This window comes from Mustela nigripes, chromosome 1 (genome assembly GCF_022355385.1).
Source record: "Mustela nigripes isolate SB6536 chromosome 1, MUSNIG.SB6536, whole genome shotgun sequence".
In the NCBI taxonomy this organism is placed as follows: Eukaryota; Metazoa; Chordata; class Mammalia; order Carnivora; family Mustelidae; genus Mustela; species Mustela nigripes.
Window position 1 is genome coordinate 117,817,231 of NC_081557.1, and position 26,455 is coordinate 117,843,685.

At 46.8% G+C, this 26,455-nt stretch overlaps 1 protein-coding gene across 3 annotated transcripts in view; it reads right to left on the minus strand.

Annotated features, from left to right (window-relative positions):
* Window positions 1-26,455, minus strand: part of BLK (BLK proto-oncogene, Src family tyrosine kinase) — a 70,909-nt gene that overhangs the window by 4,532 nt on the left and 39,922 nt on the right. For 2 of the 3 annotated variants that reach the window (XM_059372154.1, XM_059372157.1), the window contains exons 2-10: window positions 16,096-16,204; window positions 13,883-13,934; window positions 11,768-11,861; window positions 10,775-10,873; window positions 9,578-9,681; window positions 5,051-5,197; window positions 4,462-4,614; window positions 2,980-3,159; window positions 1,710-1,786 (exon numbers count right to left, since the gene is read on the minus strand). In XM_059372154.1, the coding sequence (XP_059228137.1) occupies window positions 1,710-1,786; window positions 2,980-3,159; window positions 4,462-4,614; window positions 5,051-5,197; window positions 9,578-9,681; window positions 10,775-10,873; window positions 11,768-11,861; window positions 13,883-13,934; window positions 16,096-16,203 (1,014 nt within the window). In that variant the 5' untranslated portion in view covers window position 16,204. The remainder of the gene's footprint in view (window positions 1-1,709; window positions 1,787-2,979; window positions 3,160-4,461; window positions 4,615-5,050; window positions 5,198-9,577; window positions 9,682-10,774; window positions 10,874-11,767; window positions 11,862-13,882; window positions 13,935-16,095; window positions 16,205-26,455) is intronic. The other variant, XM_059372164.1, reaches the window with a different exon arrangement.

Here is a 26,455-nt window from a genome sequence, read left to right on the forward strand (position 1 = left end):
CTGGATAACATTTACCAGCACTCCTCCCATTAACAAATGCATACTGAGAAGTACTAGAAATCATACCAAAGGTGGGGGGGTTTGCGGGGGAACCAGATGGGCTTTCAAGACGACTACACCACACACGGTGCTAACTAAAACTCATGCAGAAAGTGTTCTCTGCCCCTTTCCCATCCAGGGAAATCTGAATTGAATTTAACTTGGGTCTTGAATGACGGTTAGGATTTTGCCCAGGCATTCTGGGTGAAAGGGGCAGCCTGAGTGAGGGCTCAGGGGTGTGACAGGACAGGGGGGGGGGTTGCTGTGGGGCTGCAAAGTAGGGCACATAGATGACGGTTATAGGCGGGATTTGCATTTCATCCTGCAAAGCAGGAAAAGGAGTGCCCAGAAGGGTCGTGTGTATGTGTGTGTGTGTGTGTGTCCACACACGTATGTGCTGAGACACAAGCATGACTAGAATGGGGTGTAGAAGCTGTTCACTTGGAAGGTTCTGATTTTCTGGTTTCCTAACCCTTAGATTCTTGGCCACCCCTAGGTATACATGCAGGTGGCTTTTCATATCCTTTGCCTCTGGGAAGACCCAAGATTTCCCCAGGAACTGAGAAAGAGACAGGGGAGAGTGAGAAAGGCAAAGAAAGAAAGAAAGAAAGAAGGGGTGGCCACTCTTAACACCATTTTGTGGTTTGAGGCTGGTTACCAGTGTTAATTTTCCGAGACCACTCAGCACCCTACCCAAACCCAGGTGCATTAACCTTAGTGGAAAAAGGGCATGGTGACATCAGTTCCTGCACTGATACTAATAACAGATAATACCAGACAAGGTGGGGATGGGGTGGTGGTGTGGGGTGAGGGGGAGGTTTCCTCTCTGGAGGCGGATGTATGTGTGTTTCTGGGTCTCACCGGCTGACCACAGACCAGAGCTCTTCTGCTGAGAGTTCCAGTTTTAGCAGACACACACACTCAGGGCCATCAGGTGTGTTTCCCTGCCAGTTAGAACCCTCAGCTAACATCCCCGGGGAGGAACGACCCCTTCTCTCCCTTTTGCTCTTCACCTCATGAAGCCTGGACTGTGATTCACCTGCTGGAAGAGGCATTTGTGGGCATAATCTGAGGAAGAAAGGAGGTCATGACATGCCTGCCTACACTGTCACATGGAATTCAGGTGAACTCTCCGGGTTCCCCACACCATCCGTTCTCCTTCTCTTCAGGAATAATTGGACTCACCTCACTTCATCCCAACGGCCCAGAATAAAGACTGCATTTCCCAACCTCCTTCGCAGTCTGGGTGTGGCCAGGTGACATGGTTGGGGGCAAGGAAAGAAATGTCAAAGTAAGGATAGTAGGTGACTTCAGGGACATGTCTCTAGAAGGAGGAAGGTGGGAAGCCTGAGTGGCTCAGCTGTTAGAAGGGAGAAGGTGGGCTTAAATGACATGCTAAGTGCCGAGCAGATGGAAGAAATGTGGGTCCCTGTGTCTTTGGGGGAAAGACCCACTTACTTGCCCCCACACAAAACACCTCTGGATATTTACAAATTTAAACTGTTATTACTCTGTGTTTTCTGCCCTTCCCAGCCCAGCCTAAATTGAGTGGCTACAACCTCTGAATAGTCAGTTTCATGAAGCCACAAGGCACAGAGGAGAGGGTGGGGTTCTGAGTCCACTTGGTCATCACTACTCTTGGGCTTTGTTATAGTTGATAGCTCACAAACCTGGGCTGACATGTCGATCAGTCTGGGGAGGGACAATCTGCTACCTTCATCTGTCTTCAGGAAATCCAGCAAGCATCCTAAGGAAAGAGAAGTTACAACTGCTCTTGTGCAAAATGAGCCAACCCCGGCTGTGCCGGTCCCTCCCATGTGTGCGCTGCCCCCAACCTGGTGTCAGGAAACATGGGGCACCCTGTCAGATCTCCGGTACACAGAGAACAAAACCACCCACAGCTGCAGAGTAGAGTGCTTTATGCTTTACAGAAATTCTAGTCTCGGTCATCAGAGCATCCCAGGAGGCAGCCACTGTGCTCCCAGCTGCTCAGAGGAAGTTCAGTTTCTGCAAGGGTCAGAGCCACCCAGCCGGGAAGCCAGGAGCAGAACCTGATCTCCCGACTCTGTATCAGTGCCTGTTCTTGGCATGATGTCCCACAGCGTCTTCCTGTCCCCTTCACCCTTTGTTGGCAGAGATTCTGTCTCTGAGGACCAAAGGTGCAAAAAATGCCAGCACGGAGACCCCTGCCTCCTGGGGTTTGGTGCGGGGGACAAATGCAGCTCCGCTGTGACATCTAAGAACGGGGAGGGATGGTCACCTAAGGGGGGGCTGGTGGGCGGTGGAGGCATTGAGTTCCCAGCTCAATGTGGGGCCCCCTTGAGGATGATTTCTAAGGAGTTAGGTTAACATGGCAGGTTAGGATCCTACAGAAGTGTTGGGCAATCAGGGTCACAGGAAGAGTGGGAAGGAGCTCACAGGCTGACCCCCACCCACTGCCCCATGAGATCTTGGCTTCACTGTGGACTTCCATGGCCAGCTGGCCTGATCTCTCTTTTCATCCATGATGTCATTTATGGTTTTCAGAAGTCCATGGCTAGTGAGTGGCATAACTGGGACCAGAACCATCTCTGGATGCCCAGTCGAGCACTCTTGGCAGTGCTCTGCCCTCCCTAGTGAGCATCAGACAGTGCTGGGCATAGAAGGTGCCCTCCAAAAATGTTGCCTGAAGTGTGTCTGAATGGGGACACAGCTCTGAAAGAACCACTGACCCATATTTTTCCCGCCATCCTTCCTTCCTGCCCCTCAGTCCCATGGAAAACCTTAGATCTGTAGGATATTGGCTAATTGGTGGGGCCCATGGCCCAGGGATCCCCCACGGAGGTCCGCTCACTGGCAAACCCACTGCAGCAGATCAGCCTCAGCCTTCTGGGCTCCTCATGCCTCGACCCTGCCCCTCCCCACCCCTGTCTGACGATGCAGCCCCATGCAGGGCACCACCTCTGGCCATGTACTCGGTCACGATGTAAATGGGTTCCTTGGTGACCACGGCATAGAGACGAACTAGCCTCTCATGCTGGAGAGTTTTCATCATGTTGGCCTCTGCCAGGAAGGCTTCCGGAGACATGGTTCCCTCCTTTAAGGTCTTGATGGCCACTTTCACATTGTTCTTGTAATAACCTGAGCCGGGTCGGGGAGAGAATAAAGAAACCATTTAGAAGACCTGGACACTGTGGGAGGTGATCCCTTCACTAAAATATCTATAAGCTTCCAGGAGCCACCTTTATTCTATAGGTGGAGGACTGAGGTCAGAACTGCCCCCCTAGGATGGAGCCCTGGGCTCGGATGTTCGGGTCCTATAGGTGACAGATGAGCTGGCTTTTCCTGTAGGATGCCAGCCTATCTCAGCCTCTTGTGCCCGACTGGAGCCTCAGGGAGTTGAGAAACTTCCCTGCCTGGAGGGAGGCTGCTTTACCTCCTCGCCCCTGCGCCAGGTCTGTCCTGGTGTGTCGTGTCCCTTCTGTCCTTCCTATAGCCTGCTCCTCTCCCGACGCGAGTCTCTTCTACCACACGAAACCTTCAGCCTGGAAATGGGCATCACAGCCCATGGCAACACTGCCGAGGAGGCAGAGGTGGCTTGTAGACCTCTTTCCCTCCTTTCTGTGCCCTGCAAGTTTCCTTCCCCTGTACCTCCACATTCTCCCCCACCCACATTTTCCTCCAACCACGTTCTCCTCCATCAAGCTCCCCCATCCACCCTGAAAGGTAAAAGATAAATAATAATTGACACACCCTTCTCAGGAGATCTTTGCAAGGACCTATGTAGGGCTCCGCACATAGGTGTTTCAGGCATCAGTCCCGGTTGCTGGAGGAGGGTTTGGGGACACAGGTGGATCTCACCTGGGGATCATGCCCCAGAGCTATGGACTGGTCCAGGAATAAAATAAAGCACTGCCTTTCATAGTCTGCTAGTGCTCTTGGTGAGTACAAGAGTGGTCGTCCGCTACACGTACAGGGACTGGAGAGCTCAGTGACCTCGCTTGTCACCCAGCTACAAGCAGTGGCTTGGTCTATTATTAGACTTCTGGAGCTCCTGGGTCACCATTGACCATGTTGAGCAGGTCATTTCCATCTGGCAAACCAAAGCTAAGAGGAGTTAGCCAGATGTTCAAGTTCACAGACCAGTCCATCCATGGCAGACTAGCCCCAGGCAGTGAAGAGTGAGGGAAGGAACCAACTAAGGTGTTGGGAGAGCTGGAGTCTGTTCCTACAGCACCACCATGGTGTCCTGACAGTGGAGGCCAAGTCACTGCAGTGTCTTAGGATTGCCTTCATTACCTCATCTGTGAAATGGGTACCATCGCCTCTGGCCCTTCTCCCAAACAAGCTTTCTGGGGAAGCACAATACAGTGTGCATATCCTGAGCCTTCTGTGCTTCAGGACACAGGGCAGGGAGAGAGAGGCTTCTGGCCACATACTCACCCATCCAGACATCGCCAAACTGCCCAGACCCGAGTTTCCTGACCAGCTTGAGAGACTGCCGGGGGATTTCCCATTCATCCTGGGCCCAGGGGTTTTGGGGAGCCAGACTCACACAGGGTTGGGTCAGCCTCTGGCATAAACCATCCCCTTTCTCTGCATTAGGGAAGAAGAGATGGAGCTGGAGATTACCAGAGTAGCCTAATCACAGGTCTCCCTCGGGAACCATATCCTTCCCAGCTGTGTCCCTTTCTTGTTTTTGCCAACCACACTCCCATGTCCAAGTACACATATGCCTGTGTTCACATTTGCTGTACACACTCTCTGCATTTGCATTCATTTTGCATAAAGCAAGGCATGCTGTCATTGACCTGCTCTAAGACTGAAAATCCTCGTTATGCTCCAAGTGGTCACACGATGAGTGAGCCAGTAGAAGGGATTAGGGAAATCGACTTTGAATCACTGTGCCGATACTTGTCCAGCTTTGGGATAGCCCCCTCCCCTACGATGGCACCAGTGATTCACATGATCTTGAGATCTAGTGATAGATCGAAGGGCTCCTCTGCACCCCGGTCACATCCTCCCCTCTTACGAGAATAATGCTGCACCAAAGCCTGGAGTGTAGGGAAGGTGATGTGGGGGGAGATGTAATAGCCCCCTTCATCCAGGGAGCGGATCTTGTAGTGTTTGATCATCTCCCCCTGGGTGGTCACATCCTTCACAGTCAAGGAAAAGGCACCTAGAGGAGTAATAAAGTGATAAGGCATACAGAGGGGAAAATCAGGGTTGAGATTTGGGCTTCATTTCAAAACCACCCAAATTCTGCCCTCCACTTTAACTCTTCCCACCATAAGTTACCTTTCTTTCATCTCAACCTCAGCCCTCCAGAAAGCCTCCCCTATCCTCGCCACCCAACTCAGACCTTGATGTTTCTCTCCAAGCCAGGGAATCCCAGAACTCTGAAGCAAACATGCTGTCCCCTACTTGGACATCTGGTCATCCAGGGACCCCCCTTTGCCATGGACTATTTATTGAGAAATGTAGAGTTATTGAAGGAACTAGAGGATTGATTGATTCCTGGATTCATTCAACTCACTCATTCTAGCTGAAAAGGCTGGCGCTGCTCCCACAAGGAATAGCAAACACCAAACTTAAGCACTCATGTCCGTGGAGGAGAATATAATAACCTATTTCCCAGGAATTCTGTTCAAATTTATAAACATCTCTGTACCTTGTCATGTATATTACTGTCTGCCTGCAGACAAGGATAGCAGATGCTAAAGGTTAAGAGCAATTTAGGGGGCAAGAGTTTCCACTGAAGAAACGTCTTTCCACGACTTGATGTTCTCATAAAATGTCTCTGTCCAGCTCACTGGGTAACACGCCCGCTACTCTTAATGGGAAGATGAGGAAACTGAGGTCAGGAAGGGGAATGCTAGTGGCCAGCTGAGGGTTCCCCCCTCCGATAGGAAGCTTTTACAAAGCTCCACCGCTAGGTGTCAGGCTCGGACGCCTCTTCTTCTGGGTGTGCACGCCTGGTTTTTCCGCGGTGCTGTTTGTCTCCCTCGCAAACCACCTTTCCCTCTCCCCTCCCTTAGCTATTGCGCCTCTCATCACCTACTTACAAACCATGCAAGATGTGTGTGTGCATCTTGCTGTCGCCAGGCCCATCCCACGTCCGCGACCGCAGCTCCACCCTGCTCGCTGCAAACTGTCTCCCCTGCCTTGCCCCGGTAAGTGCAACCTGAGAGTGGCTCTAATGAGTTCATGGAACCTTGCACCACCCCGGTAGTGAGGAAGAGGGCCTTTCTTCCCCCCTCCTCTTTTTTTTTTTTTTCTTTTCAGCTGGACATCGTGTAGGCTGCATCATAAGAAGCCTAGGAGACCCTGCTCTCTTCCCCACGATGCTGCTACCAGAGCTCATGATTTAGGGCTTCTAGCTTGCCTGGGGTTCATCCAAGGGCCTGTCCCCCATTTCTTTTCACAGTTTAATATTCTTCTTATTGTTATTCCTCCAAATACTTTCAACTGCTGGTTCAGGGCTCCCAGAGATTGAGATTTAATGCCCGCAGAACTGTCTGCCTTCAGACTGGGAAACTAGCTGATCCTCACCCAGGTACCCATAAACAGAGGTTTGAGAGGCTAAGAGAATGACAGAGGCAATACAGGGTGAGAATTCATTTCCCCGGCTTCTGTGGGCAGCATTCCTTCCCTGTCTTCCATCCGCTGGCTGCAGTTTTCAGATGCAGAGGGAGGGCACTTGCTTCGGAGTTCTGAGGAGCATGTGTGCAAATGTGTCTGTGTCCGTCTATGTGTGTGGGCTTGATGATGCTGAGGCAGTCCTGCAGCCCTGCCTCAAACTGGCCAATTTCCAGCTTGGACTAGCTTCCCCATGGTGGGCAAGGACAAGAGGGGTACCCCCACCTTTAGAGCACCCCTTCCTCCATCCTGAGGTTGGGGGGTCCCTCTCTTCCAGAAGGCACCTTAGCAATAGACAATGACTAAGACATCATGTCCAGGGCGAGATCACATGATTCTGGGACTTGTGTCAACATAGTAGGGGTGGGTGGGAATATACAGAAAATAGGATTGACTGAGACATCACTGTCCAAGCAGAATGTGGGCACAAGGGGTTCCATCATACTCTTCTCTCTACTTCTGTACATGTTTGAAATATTCTCTAAAAACAAAACAGGTATGTCATCTCCAGTGATTCCCATATCGCTTCTTGGTCAAAAGTGCTTTGCCAAAATGGAGTAGTGGCAATATGGCAATATCCATATATAGATATATATGGATTTAATTCATCCACTGGTACAGTTCCGGAAATTTTATATAGAACACCCAACTGACCAATGCACCCCCCACCTCCTCAACCTGGCCCTGACCCTTTGAAGGGCAAGGAGGCTTCGGGATCTCCCCTGAGCCTCTCAGGGTATAATGAGCAGCTCTCTTTGCCCCTTGTTTGCTGCTCTGGGGCTTCCGCTCGCTGTGGTTCTCAAGCTGTGATGGAGCTGGAGGATGAGGCTGGCGGGGTGCTCCCACTAAGCAGAACCTCTGTCTCCTCTCATTGCCCCAACCACAGGGAACCAGCTTGCAGCCCAGCCATCATCTCTTCCCTTCCTCCTCTGATGTCACTGTCACCACCTCTCCTCCAGTTAAAAATTGGCCACAAGGGCGTAAGAGGTCCTTATGTGCCACATCATGATGAACAAAGGCTTCCTTCATCTTACTCAGGGATATTCACCTCCATCAGCTCACGACAGGCCTGCCAGACGCACTGTAGACCTTGTAAAGTCTCTTAGATGACTTGGGCTCTGATCCTCTGATTCCTGTTCACTGTTGGCCTCATGGGAGTCATTTCTTCCCTTAGGGACTCAGTTTCCTCATCTTTCAAATGGGGCTATTGGCTCAGCATCCCAAAGATGGCAAATATGTACCAGGAAGCATATATAATAAGGTCCAGAGCAACCCGTTCATAATAGCTGCAAGCTGGAAACAGCGTATGTCTCCCAACATCAGAAAGGAGGCACAGCTTACAGAATATTCATATGCTGGATTCTGTAGAGCAGTGAATGTGAACGGACCACTGTCCTCAACAACATGAGGGTACCTGTTATGGGCTGAATTGTGTCCCTCCAAAATTCCTATGTTGAAGTCCTCCAGTAGCTCAGAATGTGACTCTATTTGGAGATGGGAGCTTTAAAGAGGTAACTACTGAAGTCGTTGGTGGGGAGACAGGTTGACTAATCCAACATGACTGGTGCCCTTATTAGAAAAGGAGATTAGGACACAGACTGAGGACAGACCAGGTCAGGAGGTCTGTCAGGTAGAAGGTGACTATCTACAAGCCAAGGAGAGAAGCCTCAGAAGAAACCAATCCTGCCACCAACTCTATCTAGGACTGCCAGCCTCCAGCACCATGACACAGTTTCTTTCTGTGAAGCCGTCCACCCCAGTTTCTGATACTTTATGACAGCAGGCCTAGTAAATTAATATAGACTGTAACAAACAATGTCAAGTGGAAGGGACAAGACATATAAAAATAAAAATAGTATGATTCCACTTGCATCAAGTTGAAGAATATGGGAACCATGGGTGGTAAAGCCATAAGGAAAGGCAAGAAAGGATTTCCCTAAAAGTTGGGGTCCCTGGGTGGCTCAGTCAGTTAAACATCTGCCTTCAGCTCAGGTCACAATCCCAAGGTCCAGGGATAGAACTGGCATTGGGCTCCCTGCTCAGTGGGGAGTCTGCTTCTCCTTCTGTCCTTCCCTCTGTTTGTGAGCACTCTCCCTCTCAAATAAATAAATAAAATCTTTAAAAAAATAAGAAAAAGAAAAGAGAATTTCTTTAAGAGTTGAGATAGCCATGATTTCTCTTGGGGGAGGGGTAGGTTGAGTCACACAAGTGGAGTGGTGAGAAGGGCTGTGGATGTCTGGAATGTTCGCTCTCCTGTGGCTGCACAGGTGTTTCCTGTAATTATACGCTCACTTATAATTTATGCAAGTTTTGTATGCTTTATATGTCATAACAAAGGGAACTTTAAGAAGGAAAGAAGGAGAGAAAACCAAATGAAAGAGAAAGAGAAAGCCCGGTGGCCTGCGGGCGGTGGCAGAAATGTTTTGGTCAATCGGGGGGTTTGAATGCATGCGTGCTCCCCATTCTCCACAATGGCCACCCCAGTCTTTCATACCCAGCCACGGGCCTTTCTCCAAACTCTGTCACCTTCCAGGTGCCTGAGATGATTTCTAAGGGGTCTATGGGCTCCCAAATCCTTTGGTTCCAAAACGTGGCTCTGGGTCTCTCCCTCTCTTCAGACCTCACCAGCCTCAGTGTCCCCACTGAGCCAGAGACGATGCACAGTGGCCTGGACGGGAGCAGCTCTCTAGCTGCCTCTCTTACCTGCACCCTATTCATGTCCAGCCCAGCCAATGGACACCTGTTGGCACCATAGCCTCACACTCAGCTTCTGGACACTAGATTGGCTGGCCAGGCAGGGCCTGAACTGAAAGGGAGACAGGAGACCGGAAGCCTCTAGGTTCCCCTGGCTGGCATTCCCAGAAGCAGCCTCAGGGGTGGGAGGGGTCTTCCTGGGGACTGCACTGGGCACCATGCTTACCTTTGTTGGTTTCACTCTCTCTGATAAGAAAGGAGCCCGCCTTATTGATTGGAGCCAGAAGCTGCCTCTCAGCATCTTTCCGGCTAATTGATCTAAAGAACCATCTGGGAAAGAGAAAAGGCAGGCAGATCTCAGAGGCTGAACATACTCCTTGGAATACTCTTATCCATGCCCCCCTTCTAAGCTGTACACCCCCCTGCCCCCCAAAATAGCGTTTTCCTGTTTTCAGGTTAACCCTGAAATAACAACACTCCTCACATCTTGATTCATGAAATGCCCTTTGGCCCCTGGGCCTCCTTTTCTTTTTATTTCCCATCAGCGGATGGACTTACTGCTTTCTTGAACTGAGAACATTTTTGGGTGCTCTTTGTTTGATCCTCCTTGAGGTCAAGTCTGAATTCCACAAAGTGCTGAGACCCTCAGAGCACAGATTCCCGCCATGTTCCTCTCAAGCAGGGACCAATCAGTGTGGAAGTTAGTGTCCATGACCCCATACACTCTTCCAGGGAGAGGTGCAGGCCTGGCAGTGCCAGACAGAACATCCTCCCAAGGGCGACCATCGCTGGATGAGGGATACCAGGTAAGGCCACTAACCCAGTTCCAGCACTTTGCTCACGAGTTTAACAGACTCTCAGCTCTTTCAGGGAAAAAGCCCCATCTTACTCATTTCTACAGCTTTCTCCACATGTGGACAGAGTCAGAGTCTGGGTTCTGTTTGTTCAGTGCATGTTGTAGGAGGGAATGAGTGACTGGTACTGTGCAGAAGTGGGTTATGAGGGTTCTGAGGAGTACTGCTTTCTGGAGGCCAATTCTGAGCGAGGCCACCACGCTGTGAGTACCCCTGAGTCCTGCCCGTCGGAGGCCCTGAAGGAGAGGGGGCTGATCATCGTGCCTCAAGGTTAGCTTGCAAGGTCATGGGCCTGTAGGGACGTTTACATCCAAATAAATCAGGGGAGGAGCAGTTCCATTTCACAGATGGGAAGAGTGAGGTGAGCACAGAGAAGTAGTTCCCTGAGCACCAGGCTGTCTGGGTCTGTGGATAATACTTCCCCAGCAGCCCCTTTCTAGCTCCCTCCATGCTATGCTCCCAGAGGCTCACCTTTCAGTCCCTTTCCGACCCCTCCCTGCCCAGCAGCCCCCAGGGGGGAAGCAAAAAGTGGGCCTCGGCTTTGAAGGGCCCTCCGTGTGTCCACCTACTTTTCCACTTCCAAGGTCTCCACTCGGGCCACAAAGTTGCTGGGCACATAGCCTTCTCTTCCAGTGATGAGAGACCTGGCCAACCACCAGTCTCCAACTCTACAGAGAAGGGAAAACCAAAATGGCATAGTGACTCCTGTGGGTATCTCTGGGGGGCGCTCACAGCCCTTCCCCAACTCCAATCTCATCCCTGAGGCAGAGGATGCAGAGGGCAGATGAGAAGGAACTGGTATGAGTTGCTCAGTGGGGAGGTGCTAACTTGTTGAGCATCTCACAGACTGGTCCAGGGAGGAAGGGGTTGGTGAAGACTCCAGAGGAAGAGTTTGTCCAGACAGCCTGACCACGCCAGAGGGCCCCTGTCTTCCGTGAGTAGCCTTCCTCTTGGTTAATGGGACAGATTGAGAGTTTAGTGAGTGCGTCGGGACCAGACAGGAAAGACAATAGCAGGAGGAGAGATGCTGCCCAAAGGAGGAGCCGGGCAGCCCACGTGTGCCTAGAAGGTCGAGGCTTTTGTGCTTTGGGCTCAAGGCCATCGCAGAACTTCAAGAACAAAAGCAGAACCTCCAGGCTCCACAGAACAAGCCCGACGTTAGAGAGAGAGCAGACTTTGGAGGAGTTTCTGAGAGGGAGCCCTAGAAATTAAGTAAAGATGATTTCATGAGCAGAATCCTGTGCGAGGTTCTGGCTGGCAAGGGAGACACACAAACCTGTGGCAGAGCAGCCAGGCAAGCGCTGTGCCCATCAGGAGGGCTTCATGGAGGAGGTGATGTTGGAGGTAGTTTTGAAGGAGAAGTATGATTTTGACAGTGAAGTGGGAGATAGTGAGTGGAAGCCACCTTGTGAGAAAGACTGTGGAATGGTAGATCGAAGGAGAAAACTGGGTCAAGGTAAAAAGAAATGGTGGGTGACTGGACTGGACGGCTGGGTGGCTGTCCCACTGTGATAGGGAGCCTCAGAGTCCCCTGACCACAGGACCGCATCCCAGGAACTTACTCCTTCAGTATCTGCAGCTTCTCCCCCTTCAGCATCTGCAGGTCCCTGTCATTCACCGAGCTGTAGTCATACAGGGCCACCACAAAGTGCTCCTCTAGAGGGAACAAGGAAGAGATGTGCACCGCTTGGGCCCAGCAGAGTGAGGGCAGGGGCTGGGTGAGTCTGTGCTGTGGGCCATCTCTGGCTGCCATGAGGTCAGGAGGACACAGGGACAGAGGGAAAGCTGTGGTGTGCTTTCTCCCTCACCGAGGCAGCAGGGGAATCTCCTGTCTACCAGACTGACCTTCTAACTTTGCTGCCGGGAATAAGGACAGGCTGCCCCTAGAGTCCATCCTGTCATCCCTTCTGGTCTCCACATGAAAGCCCTAAGGCCCAGAGCTACCCTCTCAGGGACTGGCTAGCCCAAGATTTAGGGAGATTGGCTGCACTGGGCTGAAGGCTGCCATCCCAAGTTTGGGAATGAGTGTTGGCTGATTCCTTATTGCTTCAAAGTCACATCAGCTTCCCTTCTCTTCCTCTTTGCCAGCTGCCCCTCCCCACCTCTATTCCAAAGAGGGTAGTGGTCTTGGGAATGTGGCTGCTATAACCTTGACCTGTAACTGTGGCCTTGTGCTCCTGGAAGGTGGTACCCTGACTTGCTGCTAGTCCCAGGAATGGACATCCGAATGGCCACTGTGAGTAAGGAGGTCTTTCCTGCTAGCTCTGGGGAGCCAAGAGCCACTGGAAAAGGTCACTTGGAGACCACCTCGCTCACCTGGGAGCGGATGACTCAACTTTGTCACCGATGTGTGGTGTGATGGCTAGTCACTTCCCCATGGGGGGAAGAGGGGATTGGAATAGATGACGATGCCCCCCACCTCCAGTTCTAAGATTCAAGTCTTTGCATCAAAGGTTGTTAGTTTATTGCTTTGCCCAGGGCTTCCTTGCTGGGGCCGTGAACCGCCAACCCCCCTCCCCCCAAGTAGGAAATGAAGGATGAGCCTTGTGGTAATCAGTCGTGAGTCCCAGCAGGATGAGAAACACCAAGATGAGAAACATCTGGTTTCAGCATTTTGTTTGGGAGCTTGACAGACTCTGAGCTCTCTCAGGTTGAGGAGCCACGTCTTACTCAATTTTATAGCCTCCCCAGTATTTGGACAGAGTGGGTACTGTTTGCTTAGTGCATGCCAGGTGAGACAATGAGGGACCCAGGCTGTCAGAGCTCCTCATGCTCCTGCAAGCCAGTTCTGAAGGAAGGGACCGTCCTGTGAGTCACACCCGCCTCCCCAGGCTTCAAACCCCTGACCCAGGAGGGCCATGGTCACTCATTACACAATCCCCCACTGTCCTACCCACCAGAGTGGCAGTAGAGACGGGGTGAGGGAGGGTGGCGTCAGTGGTCAGAAGGCCAGCAGCAGCTTTGGAAAGTGGGGAAGTTGCGGAGAAAGATAAAGCTTTCTATCTTTCTAGGAACAGACTCAGGGCAGGAGGGAATATGCAGACCCATCGGCCCTCACCCTTTGAGGGTGGGGCTTTAGAATCTTTGAAAACTTGGTTTTGGGGGCACCTGGGTGGCTCAGTGGGTTAAAGCCTCTGCCTTCGGCTCAGGTCATGATCCCAGGGCCCTGGGATCGAGTTCCGCATCAGGCTCTCTGCTCAGCAGGGAGCCTGCTTCCCCCTCTTTTTCTCTGCCTGCCTCTCTGCCCACTTGTGATCTCTGTCTGCCAAATAAATAAATAAAATCTTAAAAAAAAAAAAAGAAAGCTTAGTTTTGTTTTTTATGCTGTTTGTATTTATTGTAACATTTTTCTTTTTGTCTCATTTATAGTTTGTAGTTCTTATTTGAAAAACAAAACACAAAAAAACACCCAGGCTCAGATACAGGAACTGGGTCTTGATTCCTGGAGGGGGCCCCCCCTCCTTGGGCAGCTGAAGCCTGGGGCAGAGTTGGGCCACACCCCTCGCTATGCTTGGTTTAGTGCCTCCCCCCATAGCCTCTGCCTCTCTGACCCTGGAGGGCCTCCCCTGTCCTCTCCAGGAAGCTTCTCCCAGCTGAGCCCCTGTTCTGCCTGCACAGACCTGGGCCCAGAGCAGATGGCCTGGAGAGCCTCGGCTTCAAAAGCAGCCCCTTCTTACCTTGGTCTGGACACGTGTCCGGAGGTGCAGGAGCCAGATGGTTAAACAGCACCTGCAGCACAAACACACACACACACACACACACACGCTGCAGTAGTTCCACATCCCCCAAACCCAAGGCCTGGGCTGGGAGGCTGTTGCACCTGTCACCCAGGGGCTCTGTAGGGCGTATTTCCCTAAAACTCAACAAATACATCCCTAGGTATACACCCTGTAGAGAAACTTCTGTAGTGTATCAGGAACCATGCACAAGAATGCTCCCAGCAAAACTACAATAATACATAAGAATTGTAAAATGTGGAAATTGTCCTTAGGACTAATGACAGAAAAATAGGCAAACTGGGGCACAGTCATGCAAGGAAATGCTACGCCACTGTGGCAACTTCTGAGCCCAGATATGCGCATCAACGTGGATGAAGGTCACAGATGTAATGGGAGATCTGACAACCACGTCTCAGAAGAATACAGGCTGTTTGATTTGATCAAAAGTTCACAACCGGCAGAAGAAACTAAACAGTCTTTAGGAGTATATGCACATATGATGATACAAAACGGTAAGCTAAGGAATGATGGACACATTCAGGTAGGGGCCTGGGGTGAGGGATGGACTTGGGTGGGGACAATGGTCACTGCTCCTGAAGACCAAAGGGGCTGTGCTGGGTATTCATTTCATTATCCTTTTAATCTGATGGACATGTTATGAGTATTTTTTGTTTGTCTTCCATATTTATTGAACACAATTTTGAAGCAGCATTTTGCCACATGGTACATACAGTATGGCTCCATTGAAAATATAAACATGTCATATAAATAACATCGACAATAGGGTCTGGGAACAGGGGTTCTGTAGCACTAACTCTGGGTATCACTGGCTAGTGGGATAACGAGTGTTTATAATTTTTCTCCACAATTAGAATATGTCATATGATTTTTTTTTTTTTAGTTAAAAACTCTGGGGCACCTGGGTGGTTCAGTCAGTTGAACATCTGCCATCGACTGGGGTCGTGATCCTGGGGTCCTGGGATCGAGTCCCATGTCAGGCTCCCTGCTCAACGGGGAGTTTGCTTCTTCCTCTCCCTCTGACCCTTGCCCCTGCTCATGCTTGCGCGCTCTCTCTCTCAAATAAATAAATAGTCTTTTTTAAAAAAATAAAGTTTAAAATATTCCAGCCTCTATAACTTATTACCATGTAACTTTGGCGATATTACTCAGTCTAAGTCATCGAGCCATCATTCACTCATTCAACAAGCATCTCAGTGTTCTGTGTTAAGTTGAGACACAGATAAAATGCCTTGTTTGTCTAAGAAATGGGATTAGCAATCCTACGTCCCATTAGGTCACCGTTGGACTAAATTGATGAACAGTTGAATGTGCCCCCCGAGGCAGAGCAAGAGAGCAGGTTCCAGGCATGACTCCCAACTGCCCCCAACCAAAAAGGGATAGGTGGCCAGGTGGGGAAGGGGAGTGTCACAAATAGACATCTAAAAATGCCTCTTTGGAATGTAGTACCCTCTGTGGAAGGGTTCTAAGTGTTCTGTAAACAAGCCAGAACAGCATCTCAGGTTCCACGGGAAGCTGAGGGTTTGCTGGAGAGATGTGGCTAGTCTTAGGGTTCCTCATTCCTGGAGAGTAACTCCTTGGAAGGTGGGCAGCAGTGCTAGGAAGGGGACTGTTGTCCAGGAGCTTCTGGGTAGGGGTGGGGGCAGCAGACGTTGCTAAGTGCCTCAGACCCATTCCCACCACACCCTCTTCTCGATCTTTTTGATTTCTTTTTCTCTTCAAGGCTGCCCTTGTGAAATAAGAACCGGCTAAGAATTACTGGGGACTACACATGCCCGGTTCTGTTCGAAGGGTAGTATGTTACGGAATTGCATGGTTGTATATACATCCCATGTTGTTACCTCCCTATCAGAAAGGCACTTTCACTATACCCATTTTACAGATGCGGAAACTGAGGCATAGGGGAGTTAAGTAACCTGCTTCAAAGCACACAGCTATTCAGGGTAAACATGGCACTCTGGCTGTTAAACATCTCCTACTATATTGCCACACCAGCATGAGGTGGCTGCCACTTTTGGTGGCAGGGGCAAGGGGCAGATTTTTCAGAGCCCTGAATTATTTAGAGATGGCCCTGGTGCTGGCTGGAGACAAGCATGTGCTCTCTGCTCTTCTTCCTCCCCCTCCGTTTCCAGCTGGGAACAGCCATCACTCACCAAGGGTGGCAGTGGTGGGGGATCTTTGCTCTGGGTGTTGACCTTCACAGGACTCCATCGGGCCTTACTCTTCTCCGTCACCTGCTTTTTGCTGCTCACCACTCCCATCCTGTCGGAGAACACACAGCAGACTGGCGACGTGAGTAGGCCTTCAGAGCCTCAGTACAGAAGAGCTCCCCCAGCCCCTTCGGGATGGCCAATTAGAGAGAAGAGGAGGAGGGATGGAAGTGGGAGGGCAATGAAAGTCAAAATCAGAACATGGAATCCGTTTAGGGGATCTGGCAGGCTAAGCTGGCATTGTCTTTTTCCCCCCAGAGCAGGAAGAAGTGGTCCAGAGAGAAGGAATGACTGGGTTTAGGACACAGAGATCATCTGCCTGAGCAAACTGCCAGAAACTGCTGGGGTGGACCCCAGTGCCCTCGGGACAGGAGCCCTGGCATCCGGAAAGTGTCCGATGATGATTCTGGTGGGCTGGGTTCTAGTCTTCACTTTGCCACAGTCTGCATTACATGGGAAGGTCACGTCCCTGTCCCAGCCCGTGTAAGAACATGGCTGAGGTTCTTTCCGTCTCAGATTTTCAGGTGAGAGGCTATAAATTCAGGCCCCAGGGATGGTTCAGGCATCTGAGGCCAACTGCCTCTTCTCAGGAATCTCAGAGAAACTTCCTTAGAGGTGAGAGAAATACAGCCAAGATTCTTCTTGGGTAAAGGATCATAGAACGACGGAAGTGGGAAAGATGCTAGAGACCACAGGCAGCGTCACCAGGACATCAGCACTGCCTCCGTTCCAGGGCTGGTTCTTTAAGAGGAGCTTACACTTGACCGGGAACTTCCCAAACCCTGTCTCCGTCATCCTTTCCACTTTAAAGTAAGCGTAAATAGGCGTGATCACTGTCCCAGACTGAAGTTTGACATGTTCCATAGCTGGTTCATGGTCACTTAACCTTTGAAGAGCCAACTCTGGAGTCCTGGCTGACCACTGGCTACTCCACTCCACCTCACACCTGGCCCATCCCCAACAGGCAGACATTTAGAGGAAAGGACCTTGAGTTCCTGCTCTTGTCTGAAGGGCCGTGCAGTTGGTGGAGGGTTCCTGACTGCTTTTGGAGGTGTTCATAGCATTTCTTTGATTCCAAGATGCACCCCACCTTTTTTTTTTTTCACATTTAAGTATCTCTGAAACCATGATGTGTTTTACAACTAGTGATGGTTCATAAAGTAATTAGCAGCATCTTTTTTTCCCTTTGTCAGTCATACATAAAATAAATGCTAGCCTTCCAAAGAGTGCTGTCTTAGATTTAATGAAATGCAGTGGTGCTTTTCTTCCAGAAAGGTGAAAGCACATGTCTCATATTACTTTTCCTCAAACTCTCCTTGAAGAAAAGGAAGACTATAATAATCTTAAATACAGGACAGAGAGCCACAATAAATTATCCATGAATACTTAGTTGAGGTATGCTTTGGGTAAAGGCCTTGCAATACTTCACATTTGTAAAGAATGGGACTTTTTAAATGAAATTTGTACCAAAGTTATGGGCCAACATTTCAGTTTTTAGAGATATTTTTTTGGTATCAGAATTTTGCACAAGGGATTATGGGTTTTTATTAAGAATTGATACTGAGCCTCATGTCACATCGGGCTCTCTGTTCAGCAGATGGTCTGCTTCTCCCTCTCACTCTTCTTCTGTACTCTCCCTATCTCTCTCTCAGATAAGTAAATAAAATCTTTAAAGAGAAAAAAAAAGAATTGATATTAAATTTTATCAGGTACTTATTGAGTATCTTTTAATATGATAATTTAATATGTTGATGTGATGAATTCTGTTGATAAATTTTCTGCTACTGAAACTTCTCTTCATTCTGAAATAAAAGCTGTTTGGTTACAGTTCACTAGTCTTTTTGATACATGGATGGATCCTATTTGCCAATATTTTATTTCAAATGAGAATCAATATTCCTGAACGGGTTCTGTGTATGAGGAGTTAGCACCAAGATAATGCTGGCTTTATAACATACAAGGGAACTGTCCACCTTTTTCCTATGGTCTTGAACTGTTTAATAACCTTGGGACTCTCTTCTTTAAAGGCTATTTAGAACTCCAAGGGGTCCTTTTATAAAAAGTAGGTCCTTAAGTAGATTTCCAATTTCTTCTACAAGAATTTGTCAGTTCCCATTTTTCCTCTCCCTTGCACCATTTTGATGATTTATATGATTTATAGATCTTTGATTTCCTCTACATTTTCCAGTTTGTTGCCATAAAGTTTTATGTAGTAATGTCATGTAATTATTTCAACATCGTCTCTTTCTTATGTCCTCTTTCTTGTTCCTAATATAATTAAATTAGCTTTTTTAAAAAGATTTATTTATTTATTTATTTATTTGACAGACAGAGATCAGAAGTAGGCAGAGAGGCAGGCAGAGAGTGAGAAGGAAGCAGGCTCCCTGCTGAGCAGAGATCCAGATGTGGGACTCTATCCCAGGACCCTGGGATTATGACCTGAGCCGAAAGCAGAGGCTTTAACCCACTGAGCCACCCAGGTGCCCAACAATTACAATTTTTAATTGGATAAAATTATCTGAAATTTTCTTTGACCAAATAAAGTTTTAATCTAGCTTTAAAATAATGATAAAGTAGACTGTAATCAAAACAGCATAAAATTGGAATAAGAACAGACATATTATCAATGGAGCAGAATAATAAGCATGCAAACAGATTATAGAGCATTTGGAATTGTATATATGAAAAAGATACATTTTACTTCAAAGGAGAACTGATGGTTGATTTTAATAAGTGACATTTAACAAGTGGCTGTCTACCTAGAAGAAAAAGCAATCGAACCCCTACCTCACACCATATTAAAAAATAAATTCCACATGTACTGAAAAAATATTAAAAAGTTAAAAAAAATTTAATTGAAAGAAAATTTAGGAGACTATATATTTGACCCAGAGTTTGGAAATAACAATGAACAATGAAGGGTAGTCAGATGCTGAAAGGACAAAAAGACATACTGATAGCAAAAATACAAATTTATAAAAGCGAAAGGTGTTCTATAGTTAAAGAAATTATTATGAAGTCAGTACCTGAGCAATAGATTGGGAAAATGACTTGCAAGGCATACTGCAGATAAATGTGTATTTATAATATACACAGAGCTCATGTAATTAAACAAGAATATGGTCTAGCATATGACCCACTCAATAAAAAAAAGGAATAAAGATTGTGAATGTCAGTTCATCCAACACAAATCCCACTAGATAAACAAACATGAAAAATGTTAAATTAAATGCAAATTAAGAAATGCAACTTAAGATAAAATATTCACATTACACCAATAAGATTGGGGAAAAAATAAAAGGAATGATAATACCAATTGTTGATGGGAAAGCAAGGGAGAATTACATTTTCATACATTCCTGGTACAAAAGTATTTAATATAATTACTGTTCTTTCATTCATCTCTTCTTACCCATTGTATTTCTAGGATCAACCCTCAGTGAAGGTTGGTATCTTTATCTTAACTCATTTTTTAATCCAAATTGCCTGGCAAGGAGTAAGGACTTAATAGATATTTATCAGACAAATAAAATATGAAATATTACTGACTGTGTAGAAATTTTTCCAGTTTTATTAGAATTAAAGAATACATATATCTTTAAATTTACAATCCCACTTCTGGGAATCTCAGAGACTAATCAAACATCATTATGTAGGAATATATGCAGTATAAAAATGTTTATTGCAACAATACTGGTAGCTACAAAAGGCAAAACAAAAAAACTCTGTAACTGCTCACCATTTGGGGAATTGTTGAATAAAAATGCACTCTAAAATCTCTAATATATTATACAACTCTTAAAAAGAATGTACTACATCTTTACAAGTGAAGCTAAAAGGACTTTTCTAGAACATGCTGTTACATGAGAAAAGCAAGATGCACAGAGGTGCATAAAATTATTCAATATTTGGAAATACCAAAGAATGAGAAAAGAAACCTCTATGCAGACACGCATACATTTTTATGTTACATGAAGAGAGGTTTAGGAGGATGAACGCAAAGTTGTTTACTTTCATTATTGGTGGGGGAGGTAGAGACAGACAAGGGAGGCGGAAAATGAGAAAAACAAAACAAAAGCAAATTACAAAAATTCTGTGTGTGTGTGTGTGTGTGCGCGCGCGCGCACACGCACATATTGTGGCCCCAAAAGATATTTCTTAAAATGTTAATGTTGTTTATTTCAAGTGATAGGACTTCATGTAACTTATTACCTTCTTTCATATAATTTTACATGTTCCTTGAATTCTTTAATAGGAAGCATATATTATTTGTACCAGCAAAAAAAAAAAGAGAATACCAGTGCCTGGACCAGCAACAGAGAGGCATGAGGCCTGGAGCCAGGGTCATCCCCAGTTCTTAAGAACAGCCACTGAGTAGCCATGAGGGCTGCCTGAGCCTCATGCCTTTCCTAACTTCTCCCGACCTCCTGGCTCAATGAAGGGTCAGCAGGCAGCAGCTTCTAGAATTTTTCCAACTTGGACTTCTGCTTCTGCCACGGTCCAAATGATCAGCCGTATCTGGTCAGCCATATTGCCACCAATTTTAAACTTCCTGACAAACATTTTCGTCCACTTAAACAACATAATTGAATGTTTAAACAACTTGACAGAAAGTAAAATTCCTGAAATCAAATTACCCACTACTCGTACTTCTTTGTCTTTCACCTCCTTAGCGGTGTATATACAGATGACTTTCCATGGTTTCTGTACATACATAGGTTCTCTATGGGTCCCTCTACCCCAGTGACTCTGACTGGGGACTAGAGCTACTCAGGAGGCCTTTTGACGATTAGAGCTGTGTCTGGGGGCTGGGGCTGCCCCCCTGCTGTGATATTTTAACAGTTTCAGGCTGGGCGGAGCCAGGAAATGCAGAAGTCCATGCAAAACCAAAGTGTAACACATGCGTGTCCTGGGTGGCTCCAGGTGGTTTTCTTGCACTGAGAAGACACTGGCCTCCTTTCCAGTGGTGAAGGACAGAGGATGGGTGGAAGAAATGTGTGAGTCTGTGTGTCTGTGTGGGTGTGAGAGAGAGACACAGAGAGGGAGAGAAGGTGAGAGGGTGTACACATGTGCACCCGTGCATGTATCAATGTCGCGAGTGTGCCCATATGTGTGTGTTGTGTATGTGTGTGTAGTGGGGGACGGCTAGCAAGAGGAGGGGAAGGTGAGGCAAGGGATTTCTGTTTGTTTATTTGGAATGGATTCAAGCCCCCCCGTGCAGAATTTGACCAGAGCAGGGAGGTCAGTGTTTGCCCCAGGGGAGATGCTCAAAGCCTGACAGGCCCACAGCCTCAGCCTGACAGGGGATGTGGTGGAGGGAGCAACTAAAAATAGAGAAATTAGAAACCCTGTATTTACAGTTGCCCAGCAGTCCACAGGTGGAAAAACACTTGGCGTATATGATTTATTTGATATTCATGAAAACATCGATAGGCTGGTTACAAATATCCTCATTTTATGGCTGAAGATAAGAGTGGTGAGGTGGCTTGCTAAGGTCACACTGAGGTGGAAGGGCCAGAAGCTGGAGGCTGTTCTCTGCCTGGTACTGTCTGGAACTCACTGCTCAAAGCAGGTGCACAAGTGGCCCTACCTGAAGCTCCCTCACCCTTAACCCATAGTTCAGGTTTAGGTTCAGATACCCTATCGTCTTTTCCGTGGGGGCTGCCAGGTGCCTCAGAAGCCCTCCATCCAGAGGAGAAACCTCTGGGGTTGCTACCGGAGTGGAGAGGTCTGGGGGCTGTGTGCCCCTCTGGAGTTTGGGCACACTCAGGCAGATTTCTCCCAACTCCCTGGTGCAGTGCAGGTAGCTGGGGGTTCGAGGAACCTGGGCTCAAAACTACCTATATATGGCCGTGTGAACTTGGGGAAACCCCTTTATCTCTTTGAGTCTCAGTCTCCTTATCTATAAGGGGAGGTATGAAACTTTTCCTTGTTTCATAAATAAAGGTTTCCTGAAAAAGCATACTCAATGGTGAATGCTGAAAAAAAAAAAAAATCAAACAATTGACTTTGTTGTTTTGTGGGTAAAGAGCAGTTGTCTGCAGAATTAAGCCATGTTATGAAATTCTCAATTATGTCTTGTCTATTTGGCATATCTTCACCATCTATTTTCAGCCTCTCATAGATGTTTTTAAATTAGGAGCTCACCCATCATTATGGATGCAATTTCTATGACTATTTGTGTTAAATTAGAGAAAAATGCACCGAAGTATTAAACCAATTGTGCAAACACTACTATCCAGGCAAAAATGGTTGCTCTGCCAAGACTGAGCTTTTAGCAGGCGGTCACCGGCCCCCGTGATGCTGAGAACGTTCTTTCAACCAGCTGACATGCTCAAGCTCCAATGCAACATATGGAAAATGTTTTGGGATAGTGAAACACAAATATGTAGGTTTTCTAAAGGTCAAGACTAACAGCTTGCACATAAATTTCATGGTTGTCATGCAAACCAACAAGATGAGAGCAGGAAAAGAACAGAGGATAGAGAGTGCTAAATAAATATTAACTAGAAGACGCCTAGAGCAACTTGGGTGACACTTTCACTCTCCAGAGCCTTATGATGCCCAAAGATGGCCCTGGGATGCACTGGGATTACCACCTCTTTTTAGGAGGGGTTTCTGAGGCCCTGGTGTTGGAAGCCAAGGTGTTTGGTGGGGAGGGGTGCACAAAGCCAATGGAGATGGTGGCTGTTGTGTGGTCCAGAAGAGTGTTGATGACTCTGAGTCCCTCCACCTACACTTGTTGCTCCAGAAGCCCAGACATGTTATTTTAGAGGCAGGGGGATGATTTGGTTGGAAAAAAAAAAAAGTCTTATGCATGAAGTTGTCAGATTGACTCTGGTTTACATTTTTAAATAGCAAATACTATAACGTCTTAAGTATTTCCCGGGTGCCAGACACTAAGCCAGACATGCTACATTTGTTGTCATGTTTGAGGGAGACCACAGCACAGGGGACAAGAATACTGAGCTCTGAATCCTGGTTTTGCTATCTCCTACTTGTGTATCCTTGGGAAAGTTGCTCAGCTTTTCTGTCTCTTAGTTTTGTGAGAATAACTACTTACAACAGAGTGTTGCAAGGATTAAATTAGTTATTACAGGCTCTTAGGCCATCTCAGAAAGTGTCTGGTCTCAAGTCAGTGTCTGATAAATGATTTACTATTTTTCTGCATATACAATTTATCAATAATAATCTCTTCAGTAACAGTGTGGGATAGGCACTGCTACTTTCCTTCTATAGAGAGATGAACTTGCGACATGAAAGCGTCTGTCCAGGTCAAGCTGTGGGGTGGGCCTTACATGCAGTTCTGACTGGCTCCTAAGTCTGCAGTCTGGAAACCTTGCCTTGTTATTTGCTAAAAACTTTACCTTTCTGACTTGACCTGTCAGGCATGGGTGGGCAGCATCAAGGGGGAACAGGTGAGCCTATCTGCAAAGCCAGGGCTCAGCCCAGGTGTTCGCCACCATGACGAGATATTGGCTTCCCTTCAGTGAGTTCTCTCTTCCTTTATGTCTTTTCCAACATGTAGGAATTCCAAGTCCTGCCCCCATGATGTCATTAGTGCTTCATCCCTTTCCTAGTTGAGAAAAGTATAGTAATGGCCCTGTGACTCTGAATCAGTAAAGGAGCCAAAGAACTTGAATTGAAACCCATTTTCCGAGTCTCAACTTCAAGATAACTCAGCTTGAATGAGGCTGCCTCATATTTCCCTCCACATGTGAACGTGAAATAGCAGTAGTGTTGGCTCTTAGAGCTCTATATTCTTGTGTTCATTCAGTTGCTGTCAACCATGTACTGTGTCAGGCAAAGACGGAGAGAAGAAATAATGACAGAGTTCGTCCTTGTGGCAGGATAGAGGTGAGACATATACCCAAGTTACAAATTCAATGTAGACAGAATTACATACTGAAAAGATGTTTTTTGAGCTCAGCAAGAAGAAATCACTTCCACGTGGAAGGAAACACAAGCTAGATCTTAAAGGACAATTCAAATGTAATTTTTTAAGATTAGAATGATTTTTTAAAGATTTTATTTTGTTTATTATTTTGACAAACAGAGATCAGAAGCAGGCAGAGAGGCAGGCAGAGAGAGAGGGAGGAAGCAGGCTCCCTGCTGAGCAGAGAGCCCGACGCAGGACTCCATCCCAGGACCCTGAGATCATGACTTGAGCTGAAGGCAGAGGCTTAATCCACTGAGCCACCCAGGCGCCCCAAGATTAAAATGATTTTTAATGAAAATTCTCAAAGTATAAAAAATATGGAGAATAGTGAACACCCACATACTCATCACCCAATTCCATAATTGTACATTACTTTCTTGACATTAAGACAAATCATTTAATAAATAAAGGATTGAAACTTTCTGAAATGAAATGAAACAAATGGCTTGAAACATGCCATGTCACTTTCACATACTTTGCATACATCACTAAAATGTGGAGACATTTCTCACATAACCATAATGTCATTATCAACCTAATGAAGCTGGCAATAATTCCATGGTATTATCTAACAGCCTATCTGTATTCATATTTCCCCCAATTGTCTCAAAAATGGCTTCTTGCTGTTGGTTTGTCCTATTTGGGATTCAAACAAACTTCATACATAACATATGATTGTTCTGTCTCTCTCTCTACTAGAGTAGCCCACATCCCCCGTTTTAGTTAGTTTCATGCCATCATTTGTAAAAACCAGGTTGGTGGTCCTATAGAATATTCTGGATGTTGGATTTTGCTCCCTTATAATGACTTGTTTCTCTATCTCCCTATTCCTTGTACATAGAGTTAACTCAGTGGGTTCCATTAGATCCAGGTTCATCTTTCTCTCGTAGAGATGCCTTATGGAAGGACTATGTGCTCCACATCGCATACTATCAGGAGGCTTACACTGTCTGGCTATGCCACTTTAATGATGCTAGCGTACATCTGGGTTCAAGTGATGTTGGTCTGATCTCTCCATTGCCAACTTCCTCATCAACACTTCAACTAATGTTTCTATTAAGGGCTACTAAATATTACTAAATACTGATGCTCTAATTCCAACATTCCTTCCACATTTGTTAGTAGGGAGTCGAGAAATTAAAGGATCAGAAAGAAAAAAAATGCCATGTAGAGTTCTACCAGTGTTGGGTTGTATTTGGATATAAAGAAATAGTGCTTTTCCAGAGATAAAGAGATAGAAACCTTGCTCAAGAAAGAGTATTTTCCACTGGCTGGATTGTAGAGGGTATGATGGAATTATTCAAGAAACCGCAGTTACCACCTTGGGTGATACCTTTAAATACTAGTAGCATATTTATCCAGTACTGGTATAGGACCCGATACAGAGCTGTGACACCTGGCTGAGCACGTAGAGCCCCTACAGCGCGGACGAACCCCTGCCAGGGGCAAGCTAGAAGTGATTAAACTTGCAACGTAGTTGTGCTCTTGGTCAAACTGACTGCCAATTCAGGCACATTGAGGAGACACACATGTGGCTATTTCAACTTTGTAGAGTAAAAATGTTTCCACAGTGGAAATTTACTCCCCACTGTGGTAGGGTTAATAGAAAAGATTTTTGAGTGGTAAAATGTTTGAGGGTGCTGAGCAAGCTTCAGGAAGGAAGACAGCATTCTTGTGAATCTGTGTTAAGTAAAATATAGACACATGTTGACTGAGTCACCCACATCTGATTCTGCTGACATGGAGAACCTTGAAATTTGGTAGACATTTATGAGGAAAAATGGCATCGTGTTGATATCTAAATTTTTGTTATAATTCCTAGCCTGTGAATAAAATTCCCTTATTTGGAGACAGCATGCAAATTTATATTTTTAAAAAACCCACAGTAATGATAATTAAAACATGTCTCTGTTATCCCAAAACATAAATACAACTACTGTTGCACTTTGTATTGATGGGACTATGGGTCTTAATCTACTTTTTAATTTCTAAATTTTTTGGCATTGTTTTCTTTAAAAAAATTGAACAAGAGATCAAATCATGAGTTCACTACTGCCTGATGGAGTCAATCATGCTTCCTTAGCACAACTGTACTCAACCTTGGTTTGCAGTACAACCAACTGGGAGTTTTCAAATTCCCAAGACCTAGCCCTAGCTAGCAGTTCTGATATTTGGGCCAGGGTGGGGTGCCAGGGTCTCCATTTTTTTTTTTTAAGATTTTATTTATTTATTTGAAAGAGATCACAAGTAGGCAGAGAAGCAGACAGAGAGAGAGGAGGAAGCAGGTTCCCCACTGAGCAGAGAGCCTGATGTGGGGCTCGATCCCAGAACCAAGGGATCATGACCTGAGCCGAAGGCAGAGGC